This window comes from Penicillium chermesinum (assembly GCF_028974085.1).
Source record: "Penicillium chermesinum strain IBT 19713 chromosome Unknown utg000004l:1.0-3345178.0:1.0-3348027.0, whole genome shotgun sequence".
Classification (NCBI taxonomy): Eukaryota; Fungi; Ascomycota; class Eurotiomycetes; order Eurotiales; family Aspergillaceae; genus Penicillium; species Penicillium chermesinum.
The window spans coordinates 258,368-268,639 of record NW_026695314.1 but is presented as its reverse complement, the minus strand read 5'-3'; the positions used below and the strand labels follow the sequence as shown (position 1 = coordinate 268,639).

Sequence of the window (10,272 nt, the reverse complement as noted above, 5' to 3'; positions counted from 1 at the left end):
CCTGGGGGCGATCAGTCTAGGAGACCACGGGGAGCCCTGCTGCGCAGCCGGGGGGTAACGGATACACATAGATACGATCGAGCGGAACTATTATGAGTCGCACTGAGACAACAACGCTATAGATTCCCCCCGGTAGTGTTTCCAGGTATGACAAACACACATGGCCGAGATAGTTATATTATTCCGGGGCCGTTGGAGTGCATTGACTAAGACTGAACCTGCAGGATCGAATCTAAAGTTAGCTTGAAGGATGCAGCCCCCAGGAACAGAAGCTTTCTAAGGTGAGCATAGGTCCAATTCGGATCTTGCCAAGCAGGTCATTTAGCCTTGCAATATCATAGCAATACGCCTCTGCCCGTGGTTGGGGCGGAATACGTTTAAGTACTATTGTGCAGCATGCGAGAAAGGAATCGTACGTCTGGATTTTATTGGTTGCAATTCCCCACCTCGTGTTTCAACTTCTCCTCGAGGGAGCGAGATACGAGAGGCAACCCCCCCTTTCTTCCCTTTTTGCTAATTCGCATTATGCCTGCGAGCATGGGCCCTGGCGCTTCCTGTGGGGGCAATGCGATCATGATCATCCATTTTGCTACCAAAGTGGTTCCCATACGAAGTACGCCCGGCATAATGCACAACTCTTCCATGACCCTAGTACAATCCAGAACGTCCGACATCGATTCACCACCTTCAAGGATCATCAATGTTTGATCTGCTCCACGATTCGACGTTGATCCAGAATCACTTACCACATGGTGGACAGGCCTGGTGCGCATCGTCCCGCACTTTGAACTTTGAAACGAACGATGGATTAAAAAGAAAAAAGAAAACAAAAAATGGATTGTATGAGATGCAGCAGTTAGGGCTGATCAGTGGTTCCCGCCGATCAGCAGAGTGCGAGCCCGTCGGAAACGTGGCTGGCTCTGACCTTGGTGCTGAGGCCCTGCCTCTTGCTCCAACCAGGGTCATGCAAACAAGTCAAGGCACATGCGTGACTCTTTTTTCTCCGTCAATCCCGGTTTTCAGAAGCCGCTTACGAGAAAATCTAGCCTTGGTTTATCCACATTCACTAGAAGTTGCGATAAGGACAAAATACCCGTGAATTGGTGCAGGACTTCAGGCCGCCGCGCTCTGTTCCATCACACGTACTCCTTCGGTGAGAATGGAACGCCTCAATGCCTTGTTCAAGGGTGCGACGTCTTATCTGTAGAGGCTAAAGGCCTATAGGTAAGTGGTGCAATCAAAGTGGATTGGGTGCGTGTTGCTGTTTAGACGGGGTTAATCCTTCGGGCCCGCGATATGGGGGGCGCCCAAGGAGCTATTTGGCGTCTGGAATATCATCGAAATGAATCTCAAATAGTTCCTAATCGAGATTTTATTCCTAGCGGGGCTCGTGCCGCTTCTTAAGTTCTAATAATGGGTGGTGGGAACCCTCTAATCTAGTATGAGGCGACGTCGTGAATCCTATTTGATTAAACTCAAGAGTTTGGAAATCACAAGATATGGGAGAATTCAGCTTATCACATGCAATCATGATGATATAGCCTGAAGTGGAGCATCATCACAGAAACAAGAGCTGATGAAGCGTCAGTGCGAAGCTTGTAAAGCTTGTCTACTACAGATAGGTTTCGACCTGCGCCAAAGCGACAGGGCGCCAGGCGCCAGATAGTCAGGCAGTAAGGCAGCGTCTTGGAACCTTGGAACAACCTTCGAGGTGGCACGAGATTAGTAATCTCAGGCACCAATAGTTCAGGTGTCGATGCTGCGTCACCTGACCATTCAAGCGAAGCCAAGCCCTTTCCCGCACACAAACCGCCTCCCGTTGGTCTCGACGAACTTTTCCATTTCAAATCCAGCTCGCCGTCGCGACAGTCCACCAAGATGCCGGTACGTTATCGAACCATCTGCATTCGACAAACATCCTAAGATGTTATTGAATGTCATTTCGTCGAACTTCCCCTAACCCTCCTTGTCCGCACAGAGCCACAAGACCTTCCGCACCAAGCAAAAGCTTGCCAAAGCTCAGCGTCAGAACCGCCCTATCCCTCAGTGGATTCGCCTGCGCACTGGCAACACCATCCGGTAAATAGCGCCCGAATTAAATTCTCGCTCAATCAGATCGAAAACCCGAGATGGGAGAATATTCAACAGGACTGGGTTGAGAGATCGCATCGGAGCATATGGACTGACAGCCCACCTCAGGTACAACGCTAAGCGTCGTCACTGGCGCAAGACCCGCCTGGGTATCTAAACTCGCCCCGGCATTTTCACCCACTTTGCTTCCATTTCACGACTTTTCCACGATGTGTGTGTGATGATATCCCGACGTCCTCTTATCTCGATATGCACCTCAATCCGGCTTGGCTGCGCTAGTCATACGAAACTACTCCAAGCATGACAACAAGACACATGGGACCATTTTATCGAAGCCGGAAATCTGCGACCTCGATAGTCATTGCTTAGAGTAATGATCCAACCGGAACCTTGCTGCTCGCCCACGAAGCGACGAATTTTGTACCTCGAGTCTAGGGGCCGTCATTTTCGGGGAAGTCGGATATGGACCTAGTGGTTTTCCTTTTTCAAAAAATTATGGAATGAATGGAATCCTTTGTCTTGCAAGCATCATTCGTGCTCCGTACATGGGCATTCGTAGAGTTGGTTATACGCAGTGCTCGATTGTCTTGTAGCTGCCTTAAATTTGGTGGCATTCAGCTGCTCTCCTGCTTCGAGGATGACTCTTACGGTTCATTATAGTATCTAGGATCATAAGAACCTGTAGTTACAAGACGGGCAGAAGTTCCAGCTGCATGGCGATGGTAGGTTGTGGCCTTTTATTGTGTTCGTCATGGAGTTGGACTTCCAATGTCGAGAGCAAGCTACTTTCACGCTGGCGAGGGCGACAATACGCGCAGGGTGATACTCATCTGTATTCTACCTTGGAGTCATCCTTGACTTCATCTTGGTATGGGCGCTATGTCTTCCAAGTTCAAGTGGCGAGTTGAATGCACTCCAACAAAGATGGTATTGGCTCTACATAGCAGGCAGTCCGGTATCACTGCAATGAACACCATGAATTCTACTGGTACACCAACTCACCTCGTCAATAGTATGTCAATAGTACGCAGAGTTGGCACTGACCGTGGTACTTTCTTCTAGGGAAATTGAGCTCTTAGGAATTGAAAAGAATCTTGAATTCGAAAATCTTTGATTTGAGGCCTCCATTAGACCCGGTGACGGCATGCAGTTCGTAAAGCGAGCTTTGTAAAGCCAGAAGTGGAAACAACAGAAACATCATGTAAGTGGAAAGAAACCGAGCCGCTTAGCCTAACGCCGGAACAAAGCAAATAGGCCACGATCTATAGGTCCAAGACCTCGCCAGCCGGGACAGCAACGATCAAGTCAACTAAGAAGGCCCATCCACGAAAAGAACCCATTTTAAGGTAGGTAAAATAGCGAAACCTGACATTATCCAGGAAGAAAAGCGGAAAGATTCCCATTTAGCGGCTGTAGAGAAGAGATTAGCAACCTTCATGATGACAACTATTTTCCGAAACGAGGGAGACACTCACTCCTCGGCCCACTCGTTCTCCCGGCGAATCTGATCTTCCTCCTCGGGGGTAAAGTCATTCTGAATGTTGAATGTCTTGCGGATCTCCTCGGGTGACTTGCCCTTGATCATGTTTGCAACAGTCTTGCAGCCGACGTCAAGAAGAGCCTTGATGTCGAGGTAGTTTGCAGCCTAGCGCGTAAAGTTCAGTCAGCATCATCTCCCCCGCCATAACGGCTGTGTGGCGGCGCGAGCACATACCAAGATGACCTCGAACAACATCTCTTGGTCGACTTGCATGAACTTCTGGTCCCACTCATCGATGTCGGTAGTCTTGCGACGAGTGTCGTCATCATCGCCGGCGGTGGGAGGGTCGTTCTTGTGGTGGTCACACCATTCAATCACCTTCTTGAGGACAGCCTCGTTGACCTAGAAAGCTGTCAGATCGGACATAGCTCCTTAGTTCTCTATGCGGGAGACACGTACGTTGGGGATAGGAATGGCCTCGCCGGAGTCACCCAGATCCTCCAGCATGTTCTTGATCAAAACGGATCGCTCCGCAACGGTGCGGTCTGGAAGAGTTAGCCACGGAGCTGTCCATGTGTGAAATATCCGCAAGCACTCAAAAACTTACCGACAGAAATGTCAACACCATCGGAGCTGGTCAGGGTGATGATTGGGGAAGCCATAATTGGGTGTCAAATGTGGAAAGGTGGGTGCTGGAGAAAGTCAAGATCTGTTCCTTGGGGCCGCCGGAGGTTGAAATAGGAGGGGTCAAGTGGGCGGGTGTAGCAGACAGTTATTTCTGGAGTTCGCCGCACGTACTTCGATAACAAAGATCTTAGAGATCTCTTGGGAGCAGAGGCAAAGAACGTCAGGAAGGCGTCGATGATACAATGAGAACAACGGGCAAGGATAAAGTCCCGTGGTCGACAAGAGTTACTTAGTCATAGAGAGAGAGGCTGCTGCACACGGGAACCGCTTTGGGCATTGGTGCCTTGTGCCTGCAATCATCCATTACAGCCTCTTTTGTTTGTGGATCCACCCAGTGTCTGTCTGTTCTCTTTATTGCTTGCTAGATCATTATGAGCTCTTGTGATCCTTGGCACATTGTGGCAAGACCTTCTTAAATCACCGAGATAGACACTACAGGAAAACAGGCCGTTGGTTACGAGCATGTTGAGTGGCATCTGTAAGTAGATATCCTACTCGCTTCAAGCTAATCTGCTTCGTCGCATTCATATGAAAATAAGGGCATCATACTCATACCGGTACATAATACACATACATCTTCTGCGGCTGATAAGTCGATCAAGTTGAGTTCTAGGGCCATGGGGCTGCCTCTCTACTACGTGCGCAAGAGTGGAATCTCTCTGTAAATGTTGAATTTTGGGCTCAGGATATATGAAGTATTTCTTTGTGGGTACAAAATCGAAGATGGGCTAGTATATCGTAGACGCAGGGAGCTACTTGAGCGCTACCAGGCGATGCCCAATCAGGACTAAGCCTAATCTCCAGCCCGTGATATCATGATTCGAATTCGACGCGTCGCACTTTCTCTGCACTCCTTTGATTTTCTGTCTCCCTCATTTTCTTTGCTCTCTTCCGGCATCTCTTATCTGTGATTTTGGCCAGCATGTTCCTGGTGCCCCTTGATCATGTGGCGACGAACATATTTACTCTTATTCCTGATCCGTGTTTACTTCGCCCTCTGTCCCAGCTACATCCATCCCGATGAGAATTTCCAAGGTCCCGAGGTCTTTGCCGGTACGTCTGTTGTATTTCCACTTGGGTATTTGGTATGCCTATTATTGGCAATGATGAATCGAGAGCATGCGCAGGAGATTTGCCCTGCTTGTTCACGATGACACGATGACGCGCGCGTTGGACATGCAACCGCGACGCAAAAAAGAAAAACCTCCTTTTGGCCACCCCAAACCTGCCAGCTAATCAAACCCATCTCGTTCAGGTCGCATATTCTCCTACCCTTCGAGGATACCTTGGGAATTTACCGCCGAGCACCCCATCCGAAGCGTCTTCCCACTATGGCCGATTTACGAGGTCCCGATGAGTTTGTTGAAATGGTTCTACACAGAAGGCGGATCAGGGCATCCACCACCACAACTGGTGTACTATGCGCTGCGTACGGGGATGTTCCTTCTCAGCTTTGTACTTGAGGACTGGGCAGTCTACGAACTAGTCCCATCTCCGGCCCATCGGCGCGCAACCGTTGTCCTGGTGGCCTCATCCTATGTCACCTGGACATATCAGACGCACACCTTCTCCAACTCACTCGAGACTTTGTTGGTGGCCTGGGGTCTGGTTCTGATTCGTCGCATTGTCAAGAACAAGGTTTGCACCGTTTTGGGTACCCTTGGTAGTTCCGGAGCTGACTTATAGTTTAGCAATATTCGTCGTTCTTCTCCTATGCGGTCTTATCCCTCATCGCGGTTATCGGTGTTTTCAACCGTATCACCTTCCCTGCGTTCCTCCTTTTCCCAGGTCTACAGCTGCTCCCCTGTTTTCGGTGCAAACCAGCGGCTTTGGGTATCTTTGTTGGCTTTGGGTTGTTATTCGCCTCGGTCGCAATCTACATCGACACTTCGTTCTATAGACCCGCCGCATCTTTCTCGGACATCCTACGCAACCCAATCATAACACCGCTTAACAATATTCGGTACAACAGCGACTCCTCAAATTTGGCAATTCATGGCCTTCACCCTCACCACCAACACTTCGTCGCCAACCTTTTCCAGCTTCTAGGCCCGGCATATGTCGCCATGATAGTGTCATTGTTCAACCGGAAGATTGTGCCATCGTGGATGCGCAATGCGCGCGCGCTCTCTGCCGTCTCAGCCACAATGCTCCTCTCCATCTTCCCACACCAAGAACCACGCTTTCTAATCCCTTGCGTTCCTCTCCTCCTCAGCTGCGTCCGTATACATCGCACGCGGATGTTCCTAGTGTCATGGATCGGCTTCAATGCAGTGATGGGTTTCCTCATGGGTGTCTACCACCAAGGCGGCATAGTGCCAACCCAACTCGCTATGCGCTCGATCGTCGAAACCAACACTGCTTCGCAGGGCATCAAGTCACAGCCCGACGCAAGCGTTTTCTGGTGGAAGACTTACTCCCCGCCACAGTGGCTTCTTGGCCCGGATCAAGACTTGGACAGCGGTAACAGCTCAGCCCACATCGATACATTCGACCTCATGGGCATCCCAGGTCTGGAAATGATCCAACGGCTAGACTCCGCCGTACCGCGCTGCCCCTTCTCCTCTCCCGTCTACCTCGTTGCTCCCCTCTCCGCGACTTTCCTCGATACCTACTCCGCCGAATCTTCTCTCTCTTCTCCACATTCCCCGAACATCCAGCTCTACCGCTTATGGTCTTACCGGAAGCACCTCAACCTGGATGACCTCGATTTTGGTGAAGACGGTGTTCTACGCACGCTGCGCCGTATCCTTGGCCGGCGTGGCTTAGGCGTCTGGTCCGTTCGCCGGGCATGCAAGTGATACAATTAATACCATTCTAGTCTCAATTTTGATGCCTTATGGACCCTTGAAGATACCACTTGGAAATAGTACCTGATTTTGGAAAGTCTCGTTTTGATGCTATTTATTTATAATCGCCATCTCCCAGCGGGAGTTTCTCTTTTGTTCGTGTCATAGATACTTTTTTGCATCGCGCAGCATATTCATTACCATGTGTTCTATCCATTTCAACTCCTTCAGATTACAAATTCAGAACCCTTCCGGTGGATTTCACTGGTCCGCAATGTCTCCTACAACTCGAATGGTCTCTCCTCGCCTCAATACCGCTCCGAGTAATGATCCTTCGGGAATTGGTTTTCCACCTGCGCACCCGTGTGACCACCACCGTCCATTGCGTGAATTATGCTTATCTTTCGCGTAGAATGTGGCCTGGTGATCTGATTAGTTCGATTCCGAATTCTTACTCAGCGATTTTGCAGATCGGCACGCCTTTCTCCGTAGGCAGCAGTTCTGCTTCGCGTAAACGATTCTACAGCCTTGGAAGTATATCAGTCAGCAGCAGCCGAAATATATTGCTGCTACCAGTACACCTCCAGACGATCCGAAATTGTTCGAAACTTGCACTAGTATTGCCCTAGCTTCACGGGTCTCTCTAATTCAACAGGAACACGCCATGAATTTATTGCCAGGGGTAGTGTTGTGATCTCAGTATATACTATACAGGTATCTGGGGCAGACCGAGGACGGCAGAAGATACGAGTCACCGTGACGTCAACCGAGTACAGATTGCAAAAGTTATCGCCCCTCTAAGAGGAAGATCCTTGTAGAGATAAGATAATTTGAAGCAATGACATCAAGTGGGCTGAGTCTGCAGGTGACCCGGAAGGCTGCGCATGATCGGGACACCCGATCGCGCACGAGCCACTGGGAGAACCAGATCGACTGCTCCCGTGGAAGCTGCGCCAAGTAGACTTTCATTTCGGGGTGTGTGCTATCTCTATACGGCCATAGAAGCTTATCTATCCCGAGTCGACCCTTGGAATAGGGCAGCTGGGGGAATTTGGGGGGATGAGATGGGGAGGCACGCTTGGAAGACTACCTGGCCACCCCGAACTACTTTTCACCCAGAATAGTTGGACACCCAATGAAGATTTAGCGGAACGTCTCATTTTGCCCATTAGGTTAAATACATGACATGTCGGGGGGTAAAAGAGGGGGATACGGAATGGCAAAGTCCATGAAAAGAGAAGGGCCGAAGAAGCGAGGCTGTACATACAGAACTCGGGACCACAGCACAGGAGACAAGGACAAGGGGACAAGAGGGGAGGGAGACCACGGATCAGGGGATGGAGGGCACTAAAATTGGACTCTGCCAATGTGGAATCAACAGCTGCATGCTTGGTATTCATCAGACCGTAAATAATAAGCAAATGGAAAGGGAGGAGTTGGAAAGAGATATTGTCGAGCATGAACGACGCGGCGTTTACTCCTCATCCTCGTCGGGTTGGTCGAATAGGAAGTTTGCCGCCAGCTCTTCGTTTTTGTCACAAGCGAAGTATGCCTGGATGACAGAATCGCGGGGGAAGCCCAGGCGGCAAAGCTGCGATGGGTGGTTAGTCAAATTGCAAGTTCAATGTAAGAATCAGACGAGTTTCACTCACTCGCTCGATAGCATCCCGCTCTTCCTCTGTCACTTGGATGGCCTGGGTGCCTGGAGGAAGAGGTGCCTCGTCCTCCTCAAGGTCCTCACTCAGCAACTCGAGGAAACGGTCGGAGTTCTGGCCAATGATCTGCGCAATCTGGGGGTTCCCAGCTGCGACTTGTTGCAGAATGGGCTCGAGCATTTGAGGCTGTTGTTGCACAAGCTGGCGTAGCTGCTGGAATGGGGGTTGCTTCGCAAGAAATCCAAGCTTCCAAGGGCATCGCCACCTCCTGCTCCGGCGCCGGCACCACCACGGCTACCACGACCACCTCCTCCCTCGGTGGCCTGAGCCGCAGCTTCAAACAGGTTCAGCGGTTCTTCAGCGGCATTTCCACCGGCTGCTGGGGTAGTGGCAGCAGCAGGAGTCTCACCAGTAGCGCGCTCTGCCTGCTGGGCCTGCTGATTTTGTTGCTGCTCCTGTTGAACGTTGTCGGGAATGCCCTACATACATTATTATTGGCTGCGGTCATTCATCGCAAGAGATAAGGGTCACGTACAGTCAACAGGTATTCAATAGCGCGATCTGGGTTGAAGAATGCCGCGCGCATGGCACGGTCTATATCACTTCGTGCAAAGCCCATGGCCTCCATCTGAGTCACGGCAGATTCGGCCGCTGATCCCATTGCCAAAGCAGAAGGGTCATTGAAAGCGGGAGCCTGGGAAGGGTTCTGTGTCAGACGGTCGGCAGGTGAAGGCGTAGCAGGGACCGGGGCAGCTGGAGCAGTGCTAGCAGCAGGGGCCGGGGCGGGGGAGCAGCAGGAGTTGAAGCGGGAGCTCGGGCAGCAGGAGTTGAGGGTGCCTGCGGAGTGGACGATGAAGCAGTCTTTGGTTGCTGGGAAAATTTAGCGGAGACCTCGGGGATCTGAGAGCTCCATCTCCTACCTTGGAAGGCAAGCAGACTAAAAAGTCCTTTTCTTGGATGTTGTAGGACTCGACTGTCTTGTCATCCTGGAGAATCTTGCCTGTGAACAATGATCAAGTTAGCTGCGGGGGAACTATCGAGCGAGCCCTGGGGGCGAGAAAGGAATCGAAGAAACGCCTCATCAGAGTTGTCGCCATCAGCTCTCAGACACGTACCAGAGTAGATCACTTTCGTTCGCTCAGCTTCGTAGCCACCTTTCACTTGGGCGATTTTCTCTTTGACTTGTCGGACCTGCGAACACAATTAGCCCCGCACTGGGTGGTGTTGGTATCGTTGTGTAGATGCAGGTTTTACGAACCGTTTCGGAGGGCTCAACCTCGATCACGAACTTCTCCTGCTTCAAGTCCTGTAGCAAACGGCATGGTCAGCTTTCTCTGGTGATCATGAGGAATATGAGGGGTGTGAGGAGGGGGGAGGGTACCTTGAAGGTAAGCTTCATGATGGCGGCTTGGAGAGGAGGATTGAGATGAGGAAGACGGATAAAGGTGTTGGGGGAGTCAAGGAAAGAATCCGCGGGATGGAAAATGAAGCCCCAGGTCGGTTGCTAAGAAAAGACAGACGCAGAAGCCGTGACGATGACGGCAAAAGGCAAAGCTGGGGCCCAGGCGGG

The 10,272-nt window shown here is 50.9% G+C and overlaps 4 protein-coding genes across 4 annotated transcripts; 2 read left to right on the top strand and 2 right to left on the bottom strand.

The window, feature by feature from the left end:
* Positions 1 to 1,878: 1,878 nt before the first annotated feature.
* On the top strand, positions 1,879 to 2,248 carry N7468_004988 (60S ribosomal protein eL39; the record flags this gene model as incomplete). Its single annotated transcript, XM_058474285.1, has 3 exons — positions 1,879 to 1,884; positions 1,979 to 2,079; positions 2,200 to 2,248. The coding sequence occupies 3 exons, from the start codon at positions 1,879 to 1,881 to the stop codon at positions 2,246 to 2,248; spliced, it is 156 nt and encodes a 51-aa protein (XP_058330025.1).
* Positions 2,249 to 3,494: 1,246 nt separating this feature from the next.
* On the bottom strand, positions 3,495 to 4,233 carry skpA (SCF ubiquitin ligase subunit skpA; the record flags this gene model as incomplete). The annotated part of the gene is made up of 5 exons (XM_058474284.1): positions 3,495 to 3,501; positions 3,567 to 3,736; positions 3,806 to 3,973; positions 4,031 to 4,116; positions 4,179 to 4,233. The coding sequence occupies 5 exons, from the start codon at positions 4,231 to 4,233 to the stop codon at positions 3,495 to 3,497; spliced, it is 486 nt and encodes a 161-aa protein (XP_058330024.1).
* A 969-nt stretch (positions 4,234 to 5,202) lies between these two features.
* On the top strand, positions 5,203 to 7,059 carry smp3 (glycosylphosphatidylinositol-alpha 1,2 mannosyltransferase smp3; the record flags this gene model as incomplete). Its single annotated transcript, XM_058474283.1, has 3 exons — positions 5,203 to 5,311; positions 5,514 to 5,896; positions 5,950 to 7,059. 3 exons carry the CDS (start codon positions 5,203 to 5,205, stop codon positions 7,057 to 7,059), a joined length of 1,602 nt encoding a protein of 533 aa, XP_058330023.1.
* A 1,462-nt stretch (positions 7,060 to 8,521) lies between these two features.
* On the bottom strand, positions 8,522 to 10,101 carry N7468_004985 (putative UV excision repair protein (RadW); the record flags this gene model as incomplete). Its single annotated transcript, XM_058474282.1, is given in 9 exon segments — positions 8,522 to 8,638; positions 8,700 to 8,795; positions 8,807 to 9,181; positions 9,238 to 9,408; positions 9,420 to 9,572; positions 9,623 to 9,697; positions 9,831 to 9,893; positions 9,961 to 10,008; positions 10,084 to 10,101. 9 exon segments carry the CDS (start codon positions 10,099 to 10,101, stop codon positions 8,522 to 8,524), a joined length of 1,116 nt encoding a protein of 371 aa, XP_058330022.1.
* Positions 10,102 to 10,272: the final 171 nt, after the last annotated feature.